This window comes from Meriones unguiculatus, chromosome 10, assembly GCF_030254825.1.
Source record: "Meriones unguiculatus strain TT.TT164.6M chromosome 10, Bangor_MerUng_6.1, whole genome shotgun sequence".
Lineage (NCBI taxonomy): Eukaryota > Metazoa > Chordata > Mammalia > Rodentia > Muridae > Meriones > Meriones unguiculatus.
The window spans coordinates 121034863-121056843 of NC_083358.1; the positions used below are offsets into that span (position 1 = coordinate 121034863).

Below are 21981 nucleotides of genomic sequence, written 5' to 3' on the forward strand. Positions count from 1 at the left end.
TAAAGGTTGGGTTTCTCTAGTAATGGAGTGGATTTATTCTGATAATAAATAACTTGAATACTCTCTATGATATTTTGACAATGATAGTTGTTCTAATACTTGGAAAGACAAGCACTAGCCAGCAGAGATTTTTGCCCAATTTCTATGAACATCTCGTTGCCACACAAACAACAAGGGATATTGGAATATTACATGTGTGCAAACAGAATCAAAGCACAATGTTTTGATCTGTTTGTATGAATATTTGTGCTTTGAACTAACTTTATCATTCTATAACATTAAGACTGCATCTTCCTTATTTATGTCAAAGAGTTTGTAATAAACCCTGTTCTAGTTTGCTTTCTGTTGCTGCAGTATAAACACTCTCATCAAAATCAGCTTGGGCAGCAAATGGTTTATTTGGCTTCCAGCCCTTCCAGCACACATTTCAGCATTGATGGGAGTCAGGGCAGAAGCTCAGCCAGGAACTTCAAAAGAAACCATGGAAGAATGCTGCTTAGTCGGTCACTCCCTGGATCAAATCCAGCTACGTTTCTTATGGAGCCTGGGCCCAGTTGTTTAGAGAAAGTGCCCACCCATAGTGGGCTGGTATCTCCATATCAATCATCAGTCAAAACACACTTTCATAGACATGGGCATATCCCAGTCTGAGCAAGGCAATTCTTCAATTGAAATGTCCTCTTCGTAGGTGAACAAATGTTCACCTGAACTTCTTGTAAATAGGAAATACATTACTTTACATGCTAATGGCATCTATGACGACAATGTGTATGTGTGTGCATGTGTGTGTGTTTGTGTGTGTGTGTGGCTGTGTAAGTAGTTCCTAGTCATGGGCCAAGTTTATTTGCTTTCCTGTATTTGTTGAGTTTAAGTCCATATTCCTATTTGGCCTTGACCTCTTGATCAATAGTGAGCCTGAATAATGTAAAAATTGTGAACTTATCTTCCCTTATCACTGGCTGTATCAGCTCTCCTTGTGAGGAAGCTCAGGCTTTAGCATACTCCAAGTGATATCTACCATGGGAGGCTCCTCAGCAGTGCATGCAACCATCTCTTCTTACAGGCAAGAAACAGAGGAGTATTTTTGTTGTTGTGGAATGTTTTATTTTTACCTAAGAAATTTTCCTCTCTGGTGTTAACTTACCAGGCAATGTATTATACAAGTATAGAATTGTAGAAAATTGGTATGCTGTAGCATGACTTAACCAATAGGACATAGAATATGATAGAATAAGGTGTTTGAACTTGGAATCTTTGCTCACTTAGTAATAAATTACAATATCAGAACAATACTGAAAATGGAGTTCAAATATCCCTTGACCTCCTGATTGTGAGGCTTACTTATTTCTGTTGCCCATTAAATGTAGGCTTAGATTTTTTTCATCAAACCTACTTTATTTAGGATTCTTTTTTTCTTTTTTAATTATTTTTTTATTTTTTATATTAATTACAGTTTATTCACTTTGTATCCCAGATGGAGCCCCCTCCCTCATTTCCTCCCAATCCCACCCTTCTTACCTTATCTCCTTCCCTGCACCTCTCCAAGTCCACTGATAAGGTGAGGTCCTCCTCCCCTTCCATCTGACCCTACCTTATTAGGTCTCATCAGGACTATTTAGGGTTCTTAAACACCTTTACCTCCCTTCCAACCTCCCAACCTTAGATAGGAGATTAGTAGGGAAAAGGGCTGTAGATCTTTTTATAGTCTTCTTGCTGATTAGGGTCGATGAATCTTTAGGGGATAACCAAATTCAGTTGTCAAGATACCAGCAGTCCAGTTCAAAGACCAACACCATGCAGCAACACGAATCAACAAAAACAAATCAGCAAAAGCCACAAGATTCAGTTGGATTGCCCCAAGAAGTTCTCTGGAACATTTTTCTCTGCAAAGTCAAGTGTGGAAGCATGAAGATCAGCACACAGATATTGATCTAAAAAGTGATTCCTCATTGTGTGTAGGATATATAGCAATTCCCTCTATTTCCTCTCCTCAGGGTCCACCCATGGATGTTCACAGTTAGCCAAAGTCAAGCCCCCTCAAACAAGAGAGCTCACAGTAAAACATCACATGACAAAACTGAGTCTTCAAAGAAACCAAAACTTCCACTTCAATTAAACTCTTTTAAAAATCTACCTTAATGTGTATTTTAATTACTTTATTTCAATCATTTTTTTTAACCTAGAGCAACTGGTGTTCACTGAAATGCCTAATGGTTTTATCCTCTGGTCTCATCCTATTTCAACTTTTCTCAGGTTGACATAATCATATGTTGATGCTTCTGTATGTGTGCCTGTCAGTGTCACCTTTAGAGCACACAGGGCCATCTATATGTTTCTCTGTATGGATTGTGACATATTGGAGAAATTTAATAAGTTTAATAGCATCTTCCATGGAATGCTGTCAGCTTATCTTAAGTCACTTCTCATAGAATGCTAAACTTCTCTCAGCATGTTTGAGGAGACATCTCAGTTCTTGGCCTGTGTATATACTTGGACTCATCCCATATGAAGCTCAGTTACACTTGTCCTTCCTTTTTTTCCTTAATTGGTATTCCTAAAAAGGACTTAAGGCATCATAAATCATAAACATGCATCTATTAGTATTATATAGGAATACTAAGTGCTATTACTCATATAGAACTGTATGTTTATAGCAAAGCCTGGAACCTTATTTATTAGGTTGATGTACCATGCAGTTCTCTATCTCATATCCAACCTACTTGTCTTGATTCTTCTAGGCTTGGCTTTCTGGAGTCATTTGATTGTTTTGTCATTCTTTTGTACTCAATTTGAATATCCTACAATTTGAGGTCAGAGAAAATGACTCCTTTTTTTTAAACCGTCTCTCTATAATCCTCTCACCACCTGCCTTTTTATCATAAGCTTTTTACTCTCATTTTCTACTGATTAATTCCTTCTCAAATGAATGTTGTGTCATGAAAGCTAATCTTTGGGAAAGCTGAGGATGAGATTAATGTTGGCAAAGATTTTAAAGACTTCAGAAGAAAGAAGAAGAGGACTTCATCACAATCCCACTGAAACAAAATAAAGGCAACAGCAAACACCAGAAAACAAGTTAGTTTTATACACCATCAAATATTCTTACACTTAACATATACGCATCTCATGAATTATTAACTTGCTATTTAGTATGTTTCATGGACAAAATAGTGAAAGCAGCTCATTATTGCTGGTTATTGCATCATGAAAACGTGACCAGCAAAAGGTCACAGGAATGAGGAGACCCAGCTAAGCAGTATACCCAACAATTCATCATTATCACTTTTAAAATGCAATCTGGTTATTTAAATTAACTTGGCTAAAGGCTAGAATTTGGATAAAAGTTAATAATTTAAACGTAAATGACAGCTTAGATATTCCTTTGGGTAAAGCTGAGATAACATATATGCATGCAGGGTATTGAAATCGACCTTGAGAGAAATGAATGCCAAAGAAAGTGTGTTGAAGTCCTCTATCTGCGCTGTGTCATCAAAAAAGTTAACTTTTTGATATTTGTATAGTCTAAACTTTTTGTACTTTTATTTTAAGCTGGTAAACTCAGAAGGACATTATAATAATTTGTTATTCACTTGATAGCCCCAGTTAATAGTTCTGACTGTATAAAATAAAGAAAAAAAAGTGCTCTATCGTCTTGTATTCTTAACAGAAACCAGGAGATAAAAGAACTTGGTGATCTTTCCCCACATTGGGACAACCTGCGGAAAAATGTCCTCACTCACTGTGATCAAATGGTGACTATGTATCAAGATATCCTGACAGAGCTTACCAAGGAAACAGGTATGAAGCAGCAATTTTGCTTACCCAGACTGAATTACATTAATGAGTGTCCCAAGGAAACAATTGGAATTTTGGCTGTAGAGATAGGAGAGCCAAAGAGAAAACTCCTACCTTTCTTATATTGGCATTTAAGGCAAGAAAGAATGAACTGTGATACTCTGCTTAGCAATATTATTATAGTAACATAATAATAACTTAAAGGACTTTTCAAATTAATATAAATAAATTACTATATGTGAAGGAATGCTGTTTTCTTTTCTGAAGTCTATTTTTGCCAAACGCTTCATTGAACACACACACACTACATATTTGTTTATGTGTTTGCTTATTGATTTGGTAATCATTTCCAATCTTCATCCTTCTAGGGTCCTCTTTCAAATCCAGCAGCAGCAAAGGAGAGAAAACGTTAGAATTTGTTCCAATAAATCTACACTTGCAACGGATGCAAGTGCACAGCCCTCACCTGAAAGGTATTGAGATCCCTTAGGAGTATCAAATTGTATCTCAGAGTGTGCTTGCTTATAAAGTTTGATGATTCTCAGAGTCCAAAATTTAAGAATTAGATAAATGGTCTTTGGTTGGAGTATCAGTCTCAGAAAAGACCCCTGGGCCCAGATTGTTTGGTTCTGTTGCTCTCCTTGTGAAGCTCCTGTCCTCTCCAGGTCCCACTATTTCCCCCTTCTTTCATAAGATTCCCTGAACTATACCCAAAGTTCAGTTAAGAGTCTCAGCATCTGCTTTGATACATTGCTGGGTAGAGCCTTTCAGAGGCCCTCTGCTCAGATGTAGCCCATGGCAGCTCAGTATGAAAGTGGGTGTCCTAGTAAGGGGAACAGGGACTGTCTCTGACATGAACTGAGTACTTGGCTCTTTGACCACCCCCCCTCTGCTGAGGTGGGAGCAGCCTTGCCAGGTCACAGAGGAGAACAATACAGCCAGTCCTGATGAGAACTGATAAGCTAGGGTCAGATGGAAGGGGAAGAGGACCTCTCCTATCAGTGGACTTGGAGAGGGAAATGGGAGGAAATGAGGGAGGGAAGGTGGGATAGGGAGGGAATGAGGAAGGGAGCTACAGCTGGGATACAAATTGAATAAACTGCAATTAATATAAAAAATAAAAATTTAATTGAAAAAAGAATTAGATGAACATAGAGAGGAAACATCCAAAGCTGATGCTGGCCCACAATAGTGAAAGAATATAGTACTGCTGCTGCTTTTCATGAAATGGCTTATAAATGTGACACCTGTCCTTGGTTAGAGGTGAAAACCCAAGAGTCTCAGCTCCCTAAAGAACATTCATGATGGTTGAGTGGTAATGATTCTGTTACTGCTTTAGTTGGTACAAAAGAAAAGAGAGCAGATACTTCATGCTGTTATCTTTGATAGAAGCCTAAACTCCAGAATGAGGAGTATGCTGGTTTCTTCTTCTGCGACTGTTAGCAGCAACACTCTCTTTCTTGTGGAATCAAAGGAGCGGGCAAAATATAGTCAGTGGAAAGTAGTAGAAAGTTTTGTATGAAGAAATGTGTGGGTTCTCAGAGAATAGCTGAGCTGGATCTCAAGAGATGGAAATAATACCCTCATTACTGTTCCACAAATTCTTTGTGTTTCTTCTATTACTATTACATTTGTGTGGTGTGCGTGTGTGTGTGTGTGTGTGTGTAACTAATTAGCACCTATGTCAAGGGCAGAAAACAACTTACAGGAATTACTTCACTCCTAGCAGGGATCAAACTCAAGTAATCAGGATTAATGACAAGTATTGACAAGTACTTTTAAAAGTCTGTTTCCCTTGTCACTTGAAAATAAAATATATTAAGTATTCTTCCCAAGTCCCGTGTAACTTATTTATCTATCAATTTCATTCTTTGTTTTGTTTTGTTTGAGATACATTCACATGGAGACCAGGCTGACCTCAGATTTACTATGTTGATGGGGTTACATTTCTGTGCCCACACACTTGATTTTATCATGTGTTTGGGATATGATGGAAAGACCATGGCATTTAAAAACACTTCCTTGATTGCTTTCTGTCAGGAATTTGAACATTAATGATATGAAATACTTTTAAAACCACAAAAAAACTGAATTATATTTAAGAACTATCACCCATGTGTATTTCTTACTAAATAATGTGAAAACAGGTTTGTAGGGCAGTAAAATGTCTATGTCTTACAGCAGCTGATCTGTGTGTGAATTAGAGTTATACTGAATTTTACATATGGCCTAGGCCTTTCATTTAATCCTTTAAGGCATTGTTCCTCTTAATATTGTTTAAGGTTAAGAGAGATGGAATATGTAATACATCAGGAGCAATACAGGAACAGCAGCTTATTATATCTTTGTTCTTTGGTATCACAAGGCCAGAATGTATCCACGTATGTCATCAAAACTGTTGAAATTCTATTCAAAACCAATAAAGTCTTGAGTCAAGAAGTAGCCAGAATTGGAAAAGAGGTGAGGTAGAAAATGAACTGTTTTTTAATTAAATTTTTATTTTTTTATATTAATTACAGTTTATTCAATTTGTATCCCAGCTGTAGCACTCGGTTAAGAGTCTCAGCATCTGCTTTGATACATTGCTGGGTAGAGCCTTTCAGAGGCCCTCTGCTCAGATGTAGCCTATGGCAGCTCAGTATCAAAGTGGGTGTCCTAGTAGGGGGAACAGGGACTGTCTCTGACATGAACAGTACTTGGCTCATTCCCTCTCAATCCGATCCTCCCTCCCTCATCTCTTCCCATTCCCCTTTCCAAGTCCACTGATGGGGAGGTCCTCCTCCCTTCCATCTGACCCTAGCTTATCAGGTCTCATCAGGACTGGATGCATTATCCTCCTCTGTGGCCTGGTAAGGTTGCTCTCCACTCAACAGAGGTGATCAAAGAGTCAGGTACTAAGTTCATGTCAGAGACAGTCCCTGTTCCCCTTACTAGGGAACCCACTTGGATACTGAGCTGCCATGGGCTACATCTGAGCAGGCGTTCTAGGTTATATCCATAAACGGTCCTTGTTTGGACTATTAGTCTCAGAAAAAGACCCCTGGGACCAGATTTTTTGGTTGTGTTCTTCTCCTTGTGGAGCTCCTGTCCTTTCCAGGTCTTACTATCTTCCTTTTCTTTCCTAACATTCCCTGCATTCTGCCCAAAGTTTGGTTATGTGTCTCAACATCTGCTTTGATACACTGCTGGGTAGAGTCTTTCAGAGGTCCTCTGTGGTAGGGCCTCTGTTTCCTGTTTTCTCCTTCTTCCATTGTCCACCCATTTGCCTTTCTGAATACGGATTGCTGATCTTACCCAGGGTCCTTCTTCTTGCTTAGCTTCTTTAGGTGTACAGATTTTAGTATATTTATTCTATATTATGTCTACTATCCACTTATAAGTGAGTATATACCATGTGTGTCTTTCTGCTTCTGAGATACCTCACTCAGGATGATCTTTTCTAGTTCCCACCAATTGCCTGCAAATTTTATGATTTCCTTGTTTTCTGTATTCTTTTCTCCATTGAAGGTCATCTGGGTTGTTTCTAGGTTCTGGCTATTATGAATGAACTAAAGAAGTTAAAAAGCAACAAATCAAGTAATCCAACCAAAAAATGGGATACAGAGCTAAACAGTGAATTCTCAATAGAGGAATATAGAATGGCAGAGAAACACTTAAAGGAAAAGAAAGAAAGAAAAAAAGAAAGAAAGAAAAAGAAAAAAGAAAAAGAAAGAAATGCTCAACATCCTTAGTCATTAGGCAATGCAAATCAAAGCAACCCAGAGATTTCACCTTACACACATTAGAATGGCTAAAGTCAAAACCTCAAGTGACAACACATGCTGGAGAGGATGTGGAGAAGGGGGAACCCTCCTCCATAGCTGGTAGGAATGTAAATGTGTACAACCACTTTGGAAATCAATCTGGTGCTTTCTCAGACAATTAGGAATAGTGCTTCCTCAAGATCCAGCTATACCACTCCTAGGCATATATCCAAAATATGCTCAAGTACACAAAAAGGACATTTGCTCAACCATGTTCATAGCAGCTTTTTTCGTAATAGCCAGAAATGAACTGTTTTTACATGCAAGTACTTAGTATCAGATGTAAAAGTTCGAAGCAAAGAGTAATTTTGACCCAAGCTACTGACAGACAGCAGTGTCTTCACCCACATATGCCATTTGGAGCAAAATGGATACAGATTTAAGGTTCTAATGTAGTTAGACATCATAATATTTAGGAATGATTACATATATAATTTTATCAGACTGTACAGTGCATTTTTTAACCCCTTCATATCTCTTACAAAAAATCAAACAAAGCCTTGCCCAGTTAATTTGGTTTGGCGTGGGTAACAGCCTCCAATGATTTCCACATGGAAAATCACAAATGAGGGTATTTAGACAACCAGATGTCCAAGTGTCAGCCAGGCCATGTTCCCTCTGAGCCTGAGAGGAATCCTCCTTTATTGTTAAGAGGTTGCTAACTTTTTTGGCTGTTTTGTTTGTTTTGTTTTTGATGTGAATATACATCTTGCTAATCTTACAGCTTTGCATGTTGCCTGCATTCCTTCTCTATATGACTCTCTCTCTCTCTCAATCCCTCCCTACAACCTCAATCACTCACTTCCTGTTCACATTTCTTCTGTAAGAGCACTGGTCATATTAGGCCAAGTCATACCTCAATGATTTGTCCTCAGCTTGAGATTGTTTGCAAAGATTCTGTTTTAAAAAGCTGCATTGATGTGAAGGTGTCAGATCCTTGGAATCAGTGTTATAAACAGTTGTAAGCTGCCATGTGGGTGCTGGGAATTGAAACTCGATCCTCTGGAAGAGCAGAGAGCAAGCACTCTTAACCACTGAGCCATCTCTCCAGCCCTGTATATATTCATTTATGAGTGGATAGTAGATATATAATATAGGAAAATCATACTAACACCTGTACACCTAAAGAAGCTAAACAAGAAGGAGGACCCTAGGTAAGGTGCTCAATCCTCATTCTGAAAGGTAAACAAGACAGACTTTGGAAGAGGAAGAAAACAGGGAATAGGACAGGAGCCTACCACAGAGGGCCTTTGAAAGACTCTACCCAGCAAGGTATCAAAGCAGATGGTGAGACTCATAGTCAAACTTTGGGCAGAGTGCAGGGAATCTTGTGAAAGAAGGGTGAGGTAGAAAGACTTGGATGGGACAGGAGCTCCACAAGGAGAACAACAGAACAACAACAACAAAAACCAAGCCCAGGGGGCTTTTCTGAGACTGATACTCCAACCAAGGACTATGCATGGAGATAACCTAGAACCCCTGAACAGATATAGCCCATGGCAGTTCAGTGTCCAAGACCATATTCTCTAGTAAGGGGAACCGAGACTCTCTGACATGAACTCAGTGGCTGGCTCTTTGATCACCTCCCCCTAATGGGGGAGCAGTCTTACCAGGCCACAGAGGAAGACAATGCAGCCAGTCCTGATGAGACCTGATAGGCTAGGGTTAAAGGGAAGGGGACGAGGATCTCCCCTATTAGTGGACTTGAGGAGAGACATGGGAGGAGATGAGGGAGGGAAGGTAGTATTAGGAGGGGATGAGGGAGGGTGCTATAGCTGGGATACAAAGTGAATAAACTGTGATTTATTTTAAAAAAAAAGCAATTAAATAAATAAACAGTTACAAAAACAAACCCTGCATTGATCATGGGCAGATTCTTCAAAGCAAGGGTTAATGACTAGCTCTTGAAACAAGTGACTGAGCAGAACTAATATTATGATGTCTCCTACTGACAAATGAAATAACTGGAAATTAACTTCAGGTGCCTTCAGACTGTTAATTTTTCATCTTTATTTATGATGTAAATGTAACAAATATCCACAACAGTAGAGAGGCTAGACACTGATGAAATGACAAACAAAATCTCCTAAATGAAAAAAAAAAATAAGTGCATACTCCAAAATACTTGCATTTATTTTATTTTTTTCTTTTTTTAAATTCTTTATTAATTACACTTTATTCACTTTGTATCCCTCCTGTAGTTCCCTCCTTCCTCCTGTCCTAATCCTTCAGTTCCTCCACCCTCTGCATGCATGCCTCTCCCCAAGTCCACTGATAGGGGAGGTCTTCTTTTCCTTCCTTCTGATCCTAGTCAATTAGGTCTCATCAGCTATTTCTGATGTATTTTATTTTTATAGCCATTAGTTACAAAGATTACAAGATACAGTTTCTTATATTATAATAATCTGTTGTAATTCTTTTATATATTAGATATAATAATAAAGTACTATATTTGGGGTATAAATTTGTAATGAATTCAAATTAAAGTAATTATTTTTCTTTAAAGAAGTAATACTTTAGTGTTAGTTTAGGATCCTTAATACTGTAATTGAGCAGAAACATTTTAGCAGGTCTATTTGAAATGTATATAATTGAATTCTTTTATGCATTAATAATTTTGGATATCAGTGTTCTGTAAGTCTTAGATATATGACCAGAATTTTCCAATATTACTCCAGTCCTTTAGGTAGAGCTTATTAAAGAACCATCAAGGAGGGAAAGACAGAAAGGTCGACATTTTAATGAACACTTGACCCAACCTGTATCAAGGAAGCTTATGCCATTGGTTCAGTTTTGAGTTTCAAAAAGCAACTCAGTCCATGAGTTTAACTGTATTCTAGAGAACCAACCATTGTTTATCTTTTCGTGTGTCTTAGTTCTATTTCTGTGAAGAAACACCATGACCAAGGCAATTTATAGAAGGAAGCATTTAACTGGGGTGCTTGCTTAGTTTTAGAGGTTTAGTTCAGGATCATGAGAGGGAGCATAAAGTAAAGGTTCCAAGCATACTGTATGCACCAGCTCACACATTGTTTTCCCTTGATAGATACTTCACACAGATACTATTGAAAGTACCTAAAATTATGTCTACCTAAAAATGTAATAAAACCAAAATATTAGTATAAGAGTGAAGTTAGAGGGAGGCTCAACACCAATTAGATTTTGCAATGTAACAGAATATTAGCTACATGAGGAAAGGAATAGAGAAGGAACTGTTAGAACTCCCTCAACTCTGTGCCTCGAGTGTTTGGGTACATTGTCTCCTCAGTGAGGACGATTTTTCTCAGATTAGTTCAGTGATAATCACATTCTAAACAGCTTGAGCTATTTATAAACACAAACTCACTAAAGTCTGGTGATTCATGTCAAATGGATTTTGCATGTCACTTTGAAATCAGGGAACATGTTTAAATTGTTCCTTTATATGAGATCATCATGCATAGATTTTTCTATGAACACATTTTTATAGTTGAAGGGATTTTAACAAGATCTCCTGTCAAAATAGAGCTATCTATTATTAAATGTCACTTAAAAGAATACAAGGAAACTCTATTATGAATTCTCAAATAAATCTGGTCTCTGTAGCTTAATGAGACTTTGCTTCCCTGTGACATGGAACATGTTGTCATTTTCACAAACCAAAGATATTTTTGAGATGCTGCATCATGTCAATGATGGAAGACACATTATTTAAAGAGAGAGAAAGGGAGAGAAAGGGAGGGGACCTTAACATATCTTTTTAAGCGTTTTATATTATTTCATTCGTTTCTCATACAATACATCCTGTCCACGCTTTTCCCTCCCCCACTATCCTCAGTCTCACACACACACACACACACACACACACACACACACGCACGCACATGCCCCTCTTCTCCCATCCACTTCTCCTCTGTTTTCCTTCAGAAAAGAGCAGGCCTCCCAGCGCTGTCAACCAAACGTGGCCTAACAACATAAATTAAGGCTAGGTACAAACCCTCATCTCTGGGCTGGGCAAGGCAACCCAGTAAGAAGAAAAGGGTAAGAAGAGCAGGCAAATCAGACACCCCAACTCCCACTGTTAGGAGTCCCACAAAAACACCAAGCTACACAACTATAACATATATGCAGAGGACCCACGCAGGCTCCGTGGCCGCTGCTTTAGTCTGTGACCCCTATGAGCCCTGCTAAGTTGATTCTGCGGACCCTGTTCCCCTGGTACCCTCGCCCCCCCTCTGGCTCCTGTAATTTCTCCTCCTGCTCTTCCATGGGACTCCTGATTCTGCGTTGTTTCCAATGACTGTATCTTGATAGCAAAGTCTTCAGAGTTCTGTTACACACGACTAAAATCTACTAAAATTATGAAGATACACTAAGACTGGGATAAAATAAGAAAATTTAAGTAATAGTACAGTTTCTAGTTATTAAGTTGTTACTGTTCAGTTTGAATTTTGCCATATTTGTATTTCTATTCACACTATTTTATTTGCTCTTGCCTAAAGAAAAATAATCAATTGTAGTTAATTCTAATTTTAAAGGAGTATGGCTAAGAATAAATGTTCTTTTATTTGGACACCTTTTTTTTTTCATTGTTTAGACACCAGAAATTAACTACCTATGAAGATCAATCTACTATTTTGTAGTAATTGCAAGTTAAATTAAAGGCTCTGGGATCCAAAGAGAGAAAGCTAGTTGTTCTAACATTTATCAGTAATTGTTTGTTTTCAAATGAATATTACAAAATATTAAGCCTCTCATAGTTAAAAAGAAATTGTAAATTCCATAGAAAATACTGGTTTATAAAACAAAATTTAGTCACCTACTTTGAATGTGACACACTCTGAATTTAAGTTAAGGATTATACACTCTATACAACGCACTGTTAATTCAGATCAAAAGACAAAGTTTACATAGCCATATGTATAACTGTAGAACAAAGCTGCTTCCTGGTACTGAAATCCATGTTCATGGGGAAGAAGAGTCAGTAGGTATTTTCCAGTTGGTTCCTTCCGAGTTATTTTTTGGGTTTCATTGCTAAAATTTACAATATCAAGTAAACCTATTTAAAGTATGAAATGGAAAAAAAACTTTACCATCCAAACTCATGAACACAGAATTGATTCATAATGAACCATGTTTTCTGAGGCTTGAGTCTGGCCGAGAGGCAGAACCCATATACCAATATACACAGAAATACATGGCCAGAGGCAAACCTTCCATGGTTTTTCAATACCATAACACAGACTTTAGGTATCTCTTTATGGTAGACTTCTTCGTATTGATGGAAAATCACAGTTGGGTAGAGAAGTAGGAAAAGGAAAGGGACACTGGTAGAATTTAGAAAGGTGCTCTACTTTTGCAGTTCAAATGTTTCTATGAAAGTCAAATGTGAGTGATGCTTAATAGTCATTTCTCTTTTAAGATATATCTAGTGATTATTTAGAGCTTCTTTTACATTGGTTATACTTTGATTTTTCATTAAAAAATAAAATTTAAAACTTAGTTCTGAATTTTGTTTCCTCTGATTTATAATTACTGATGGCACATTTAATTTGAGCATTAAAATATTTTGATGTAAACACTGTATGAGTATGTGAAAGTCATAAATGGACATTGGATTTCTTCTTTCTCTTTCTCCTTTTTTATAATTTAAAATTGTTATTATACTATTTTATTTCTGAACAAGGTCTCTACATTGCCCCAATTTCAGTGGTCTCTTTCCATACTCTCACTCCGTACCCCCCACACCTGATCCCTCAACTCCCATCCCATCTGCCCAAAGTTCACCCATAAAATCTGTTCTATTTCCCCTTCCCAAGGAGTTCCATATGTCCCCATTGGAGCCTTCCTCTGTACATAACCTCTCTGGGTCTGTACATTGTAGCTTGATTGTCATTTACTTAACAGTTAATATCCATTTATAAGTGAATACATATCATATTTGTCTTTCTGTGTCTGGGTTACCTCATTCAGTATGATTTTTTTTTCTAGTTCCATTCATTTGCCTGAAAATTCCATGGTGTCCTTTTTTATTTTTTTTTATTTTTATTTTTTTTAAGGGCTGAGTAAAAGTACCACAATTCTTTCTCCATTCTTCAGGTGATGGACATTTAAGTTGTTTCCAGTTTTTGGTTATTATGAATAAAGCAGCAATCAACATCACTGAGCAAGTATCCTCATGGTAGGATGGAGTGTCCTGTGGGTTTATGACCAAAAGTGGTATAGCTTGGTCTCGAGGTAGCTTGATTCCCAATTTTCTGAGGAAGCGCCATATTGATTCCCATAGTGGCTGTACAAATTTATATTCCCACCAGTGGTGGAGTGTTCCCTTTGTTTCATATTCTTACTATTATGAGCTGTCATATGTGTTATTAATATTAACCATTCTGACAGGTGTAAGATAGCATCTCAAAGTAGTTTTGATTTGCATTTCCTTGATGGCTAGATATGTTGGACATTTCTTTAAGTGTTTCTTCACCATTTAATATTACTGTATTGAGAGTTATCTGTTTAAGTCTGTATAGCATATTTTAATTGCATTATTTTATTTTTGTATCTAGTTTCTTGAGTTCTTTATATATTTTGGATATTAGACCTCTATTGGATGTGGAGTTAGTAAAAGCCTTTTTCCATTCTTTAGTCTGTCATTTTGTCTGATTAATGGTGTCCATTGTCATATGGAAGCTATTAGTTTCATGAGGTCTCATTCACTAATTGTTGGTCTTAGTACCTGTGCTGTCAGTGTTCTGTTCAGAAAGTTCTCTCCTGCAGCAATGCTTTCATGGATATTTACCACTCTCTCTTCTATTAGGTTTAGTGTTTCTGGCTTTATGTTGAGGTCTTTGATCCACTTGGGCTTGAGTTTTGTCCATGGTGGCAATATGGACCTATTTGCATTATTCTACATGCAAACATCCCAACACAATTTAGAAAAAAAATGTTATCTTTTTCCTAATGTGTATGTCTGTATTCTTCATTAAAATCAGGTGCTCATAGGTGTGTGGATTTAGGTACTGGTCGTCAGTTTTATCCCATTGATTGAACTGTCTATTGTTATGCCAACACCATTATTTTTTTTTATTTTTTATTGTAGCTCTGTAGTACAACTAGAAATGAGTGATGGTGGTTCCTCCAGAAGTAGTTTTATTGTTCAGAGTTGCTTAGCTATCCTGTTTTGTTGTTGTTTGTTTTCTATATGAAGTTGAGAATCATCTTTACATCATTTCTCTGCTTCCCATTTCTCCCTCCTTCAACTTTTCTAATGTACTGCCTCTTGCTCTCATTCAAATTCATGGTGTCTTTTTATTTGTTACATAATATGTATATATTTTTCTAAATAAAAAATACAAACTGGTTAGTTCATACAATGTTACTTGTATGTTTTTAAGGTGAGTATTTGGTATTGGACAGCCAATTGGTTTGTTATTTTCTTTTGCTTTTTTTAGTACTTGGAATTTTACCCTCAAGAACATATCTTGCTCTTTATGGGAGGAGATGAGGGAGGGAAGGTAGAATTGAATGTAGAGGAAAAAACCCAGAATTGGTTTTATATTTCTAGATTGAAGTCAAAGACAGCAGCATGACTCACATTTTTGTTGCTGTTGTTAGTCTAATAAACAGGTAGATGAATCAGTAAAGCAGATGTTGGTGTGCAGTCGTTAACCAGTGTACATGTTTCCTAATTCTCTCCACCAACAGGAATGATGAAATATGACATTATAGTAGCCCAGAGCACACCTAATTCAAGGCTTGATTTTTAAGTTTTATTTTCTATCAAGAACTAATCAAGATCTGAGTGAGGTATCCCAGAAGCAGAAAGACACACATGGTATATACTCATTTATAAATGGATATTAGACATATAATATAGGATAGTCATACTAAAATCTGTACACCCAAGGAAGCTAATCAAGAAGGAGGACACTGGGTAAGATGCTCAGTCTTCATTCAGAAAGGCAAACATGATGGACATTGGAAAAGGGAGAGAACAGGGAACAGGACAGGAGCCTATCACAGAGGGCCTCTGAAAGACTCTACACAGAAGTGTTTCAAAACATATGCTGAGACTCATAGCCAAACTTTGGGCAGAGTGCAGAGAATCTTAGAAAGAAGGGGGTGAAGAAAGACCTGGAGGGGATAGGAGCTCCACAAGGAGAACAACAGAACCAAAAAAATTCTGGGCATAGGGGTCTTTTTGAGACTCATACTCCAAACAAGGACCATGCATGGAGATAACCTAGAACCTCTGCACAGAAGTAGCCCACGGCAGCTCAGTGTCCAAGAGGGATCCCCAGTAATAGGAACAGGGACCATCTCTGACATGAACTCAGTAGCTGGCTCTTTGATCACCTCCCCCTGAGGGGGAACAGCCTTACCAATCCACAGAAGAAGACAGTGAAGCCAATTCTGATGAGACCTGATAGGCTAGGGTCAGATGTAAGGGGAGGAGGACCTCACCTATCATTGGACTGGGGAAGGGGCATAGGAGAAGAAGAGGGTAGGAGGGTGGGATTGGGAGGAGAAGAGGATACATCTGGGATACAAAGTGAATAAATTGTAATTAATAAAAATAAAATTAAAATTAAAAGAACAGCTCTTGTTCTTTGCGTTTTGACCAGTTGTGGCTTTCTATAATGGTCTCATGAAAAGAGCTGGGTGGGAGTTGCTCTTATTTGAGGATACATATTAAGAACTAGAGTTATACTGGTTAGGGAAATTTAAAGTAGTAGGTTCTCCTCTGCGGTCCATACAAGTCATTGGCTAGGTTTTCAGTGATAGGCATGAATGCCATTTATTGTGCAGGTTCAAAGTCAAACTAGTCATCTGTTGCTTATAGCCCAGATATAATTACTAATATATCTGCAAAAAGTTGCAGATACAATTATGCTCCTATCCTTGGTAATCTCTTGCCATGATGGTCATTGTGGTTCCTAGGCTTCACATCTGAGTATAACCTTTGGTTGCTTTTTTGCATGGCACCTTCTATGAACTTCTGTGCCCCTTCTATGCTACTATGAAAGCTAATCCTTTGGATGAGAGTCCTTTTCTAAAATGTAAGCTAAAATCTCTGTGTTAAGAAATAATTCAACTTCTTATAAAACAAATATTCTATCATGAAAATGCTATATAATCCAGTTTAATAATGACTTCAAAATGTTAAGGAAGTAATACCATATTGTAATTATTACAGTCTGTTAATTGATTGATAAATCCATGCTGTATTGATTGACTGGGTCACATCAGATATTGTATTTTATTACTTCTGACCTTGTATTTTTAGAGTGGAGATGTTCTAATTTAAAACAGTAATAATTCAAATGGATCTAGACTGAGTAATTTTGAAGAAGCAGTGATGTTTTCCTGAGGCTAATAAAAGAATTTATGTTTTCTCAGTAAGCCATATCTTAGAAACAACCAATATGTCAATATCAAAATCAATTTGAGAAAGATCTCCTGTGAAATTATATTTCTCAACAACAACAAAAAATGTAGTTTAACCAGAGAAGATTCACATCGCCTACCTTGTATGTATATTTCCCATTTGAATATAAAAATGATGGGATGTTTTAAAGCCATAAAGTTCAGTATCAAAAGATTAAATTTTACTGTAAATGTATGGATTTTTGTTATGAAAAGCAACATATCTGTCTGGAAACATAAATCAAGACATTTTGCATTCTATGTTTTGTAAGAAATTACAAATGTATGTATTTAAAACTATGTAAATTTTAGAATAGATAAGCAGGAAATGACTGAATATATTTTGTTTTCAATGTGCTAGACTGTTCTGCCCTTGAGCAAAAATAAATTAATATTTTTTGGTTCTTCTCTCTTTAAGCTTTGGTTGAGAAATTGTTCATTATTGTTGAATTTCAATATGATTACAAATTTAATGATGCAAAACTCAATAAAGTAAAAACACAAAAGACCAATTAACATGTTATCTCAGTGACTATACAGAGGAGAACATGCTGTTCCACACTGTAGCATATAATTAAGGTGAGGTCATAAATCTTGGAAATATTATAACTTTTTGAGGTACACGGGTTGTTTTTAGAAAGATTGATTAGTTCTTCTTGCTCCCCTTGAGATGAGAGCTTATAGTTATTTCTAAAAATTGAAACAGAATAATTTCTCCAACTTCCCTCACCATGGATGCTCCAGTGCACAGTGACTGCAGGAGATAAGTGTTTGCAAAGCTTTCATCTACTTGTTTCCATTCCAGATGCTCTCTACGATGTCATCACTGTGGGAGCCCCAGCTGCCCATTTTCAGGGATTCAAGAATGGTGGTCTTCGAAAACTACTCCACAGATTTGAGACAGAAAGAAGGAAGTAAGTGATGACAGAAAGAAAACAAATATTTCATTAATGATATTCTTCCCTTTGAATAACTCTGTAGACAAAGTTAATATTTTGAAGATCAGCTAAAGCTACTCATTACGTAAATTAAAGTTGTTGATTTTCTTTAAATTACTTGAGAAGAGACTAGAACCAACAAACTGCATGAAAGAGCTTCCAGGGAGCTCTGGGGAAGAACATTGTCCTGAAAGCAGAACACTCTGGTATCACTCTCACTCAGCTGAAAACTGGTGTGCAGGGATTTAACTAGATCCATGACCAAGTGTAACCATGGAGATAAAGACACTTTTAATAAAGAACACACAGATCCTTTAAAATATTTTTTCATTTTTTATATTTTTGATGATGACCCTGTTAGTGGTTTCTGCCTTGGACTCAGGCTCAACATACAACTGCCCTGTCCTCTAACTGCAACTTTGAAAAGTAGAGCTGTCAATGAGATGATTAAACTAACAAAGAAAGCTTGATTACTTTGGAAAAATAACATACAACTAAAGCGTTATCTCCTAAAATCTATATATTACTGTTCCTCCATTTTTACTTATTAACTATGTTTAAATGCTGCTTAATAAAGTGTCTGCCTCCGTACTCATGTTCTCTCTCTTCCCACATTCATGAGAACTTACCATGTAATTTTCTGTGGCTATGACTATATTCATACAAGCTATAAAAAAAAGAATATTGGGATGAGAACAATTACTTTCTTTCACAAATAGTTGCTTTTCTTTGAATAGAAATCCCCAAATTGAAAGCCACAGTGAGATAGTTACTCTTCAGTTTCAGATGGCTTTATAACTGTATTGGACACTTTCTGCAAGTGACAAACCAAGAACTTTTAAAGGTTTGTCATAAAAAAATCACCGATTTCCATAGTGCCCAGATGTTTTAGAAGAAAACATTCTAGAACTGAATTGCTGTATCTCCAGTACATATATATTTGCTGCTGCTGCTTCTTTTTGTTTCTTCTTCTTCTATTTCTTCTTCTTTTCCTTCTTCATTCTATTTCTCCTCCTCCTCTTCTTTCTCCTCCTCTTCTTCCTCTTCCTCCTCTTTCTCCTCCTCCTCCTTCTTCCACAAACTACTGATTTTGACATAATACTATGATTTCAAATGTAGTCCTTTTCACATTTCTCTGTTTTCTGATTACTGTTCATTAGTGTTCATTAGGGCTTATGCACCTATGATATTGTATCACATAGGAAGCTTAGGGTACCTATTACTGTAATCACAAGGAAGTACTGCTCTGTCTCCAGGCTGCCCCTTAGTTTCTCTGCCCTGCCTGTCAATTTTTTTCTGCTGTAGAAAGTGGTTCTGTTTTCTTGGGACTTTGGGAAGTAGAAGTCAGAGTTCCAGTGGTTGTCTCTTCAGGGAAGGAATCTATCTCCTGTAAGGGAGTTGGAAGTCAGTTTAACCTACAAACTCCAATGAAGAAGGTTTCTCACTGGCCTTCTGCACCAGCCTATGGTAAAAGGGTCATGAATTGTACAATCCTTCCCAGAATGGACAGGAGTGACTAAAATACGCACCATTCACCGGGCTACCAATTTCACCAGTCCTTTTGGCTTTCTTTTTGTGTTATTTTGTTATTGTTAATCTTGTTGCTGGTGTTGGTATTTTTCTGCTTTGAGGATTTATCTGAAACTTAAATATAAAAGGCAAAAGAGAGTAACAAAAAAAGAGTCATTGTCATTTCACCCTCTACATCCTGAGGCCCCAAGCCCATCTGCCTTTTTTCTTCTTTCCTAACCCTAACCCTGGAGTTCTTATTAGGACTATTACATTTTGTGTGGATTGCTTTATTGTGGTATGCAGAAGTGAAATAGTTGTTACTTCCACTATCCTGTCTGGAATTGGACATTTCTTACTGACTTACTCATTTTACCTTGTTTACTTTTCATCCAATCAAAATTTAAAGATTATAATAATATAATTAGAAGACTCAAAACTGTACACAGGATCTTCATAATCCAATTGAACATAAATTGTCAGTATGCAAGATGTAGGTCATAACTCTACAGTTTCACAATTTACCATTATATGCAACTGGCAAAGATAAATTTTAAGTTCATCATGCACTGAGACGTCTTTATATTTTAAATTCTGCATTAATATATGTATTCTTCACTAGTCACTTCTCATGAGACAACACATAAGGACATAAATCAAAGATTAAATTTAAGGTAAATGAAAAAATATGTTCAGTATTTTTTAATTGATTTCTTTGGGATATTCTTATGTTAAATATCCCACTGTTTCTGTTTTATTTATAAAATACAGTAAAATGCATACCAATGAACTGAGTGTTGGCATAAAAGTACTATGCTCTAGGGAAATATATGGATCACATATGGCTTGCGGAGACAATATATAGTTGAAAATGCCTTTCAGTGAAAGACAATATAAGGAAGTATATATCAGTATATAAAATGAACAAATAGAAGTTTGTTTATTTATTTATCTATCTATTTGTTTATTTATTTCAATTTATTCACATTGTATCCCTGCTGCAGGTCTCTCCCTTGGTTCCTCCCAGTCTCACCCTCCCTCTTCTCCCTCTATGCCCTTTCTCTAGTACCCTGATAGGAAAGGACCTTCTCCCCTTCTCTCTGATCCTAGTTTATCAGGTCTCATCAAGGATGGCTGCATCATCATCTTCTGTGGCTTGCCAATGCTGTACCCACTAGGGCAAGGTGATCAAAGAGCCAGCCACTGAGATCATGCAAGAGACAGCCCCTTCCCTCCTTACTAGGGAACCCACTTGGAAACTGAGCAGCCCATGGGCTTCCTCTGAGCAGGTCCTTTCCTAGGTCCTTTCCATGCATGGCTCTTCCTTGGAGTATTGGTCTCTGCAGGTACCCCTGGCCCAAGGTCTTTTGGCTCTGTTGGTCTCCCTATGCAGTACCTGTCCCTTCCAGGTCTTTCTATCTATCTCTTCTTCCATAAGGTTTCCTGTACTCTGCACAAAGTTTGGCTATGAGTCTCAGTATCTCCTTCAATACCCTGATAGGTAGAGTCTTTCAGAGGCCCCCTGTGGAAGGCTCCTGTCCTGTTCGTTGTCTTTTCCAACTTCTGATGTCTGTCCTGTTTGCCTTTCTGAATGAGGATTGAACAACTTCTCTCCTGTCCTTTTTGTGATTTAGCTTCTTTAGGACTATAGATTTTAGTATGTTTATTCTATATTATATGGGTAATATCCACTAATAAGTGAGTATATATAATATGTGTCTTTCTGCTTCTGGGTTACCTCAGTCAGGGTGATCTTTTTTGTTTCCACCATTTGCCTGAAAATTTCATGGTTTCCTTGTTTTTAATTGCTAAGTAGTATTCCATTGTGTAAATGTATCACCATTTCTGTATCCATTACTCAGTAGGGGGGCATCTAGGTTGTTTCCAGCTTCTGGCTCTTATGAATAATGCTGCTATGAATAAAGTTGAGCAAATATCCTTGTATGTTTTAACATCTTTCAGATATATGCTCAGGAATGTTATAGCTGGATCTTGAGGTAGCATTATTCCTAATTTTCTGAGAAAGTGCCAAATTGATTTCCAAAGTGGTTGTACAAGGTTACATTCCCACCAGCAATGGAGGAAGGGTCCCCTTTCTCCACAACCTCTAGAGCATGCATCCTCCCTTGAGTTTTTGATCTTAGCCATTCCGATGGTTGTGAGGTAGAATCTCAGAGTAGTTTTGATTTGCATTTCTCCCATGACTAAGGAAGTTGAACATTTCTTTAAGTGTTTCTCTGCCATTTGATATTCCTCTGATGAGGATTCTCTGTTTAGCTCTGTACCCCATGTTTTAATTGCATTTCTTGGTTTGTTGGTGTTTAACTTCTTTTTTTTTAATTTTATTTTTCTTATTAGTTACATTTTGTTAAGTTCTGTATTCCAGCTGTATCCTGCTCCCTCATTCCCTCCCCAGTCCCACCCTCCCTCCTTCATCTCTTCCCTGCCCCTTGAGTTCTATATAATTCCTTGATATTAGCCCTCTGTCAGATTTAGGGTTGGTGAAGATCTTTTCCCAGTCTATAGGCTGTCGTTTC

At 37.3% G+C, this 21981-nt stretch overlaps 1 protein-coding gene across 11 annotated transcripts in view; it reads left to right on the plus strand.

The window, feature by feature from the left end:
• Inpp4b (inositol polyphosphate-4-phosphatase type II B) overlaps window positions 1-21981 on the plus strand; it is a 796958-nt gene that overhangs the window by 612938 nt on the left and 162039 nt on the right. For all 11 annotated transcript variants that reach the window (XM_060393235.1, XM_060393232.1, XM_060393233.1 and 8 more), the window contains 3 exons: window positions 3668-3798; window positions 4164-4268; window positions 17803-17911. In XM_060393235.1, the coding sequence (XP_060249218.1) occupies window positions 3668-3798; window positions 4164-4268; window positions 17803-17911 (345 nt within the window). The remainder of the gene's footprint in view (window positions 1-3667; window positions 3799-4163; window positions 4269-17802; window positions 17912-21981) is intronic.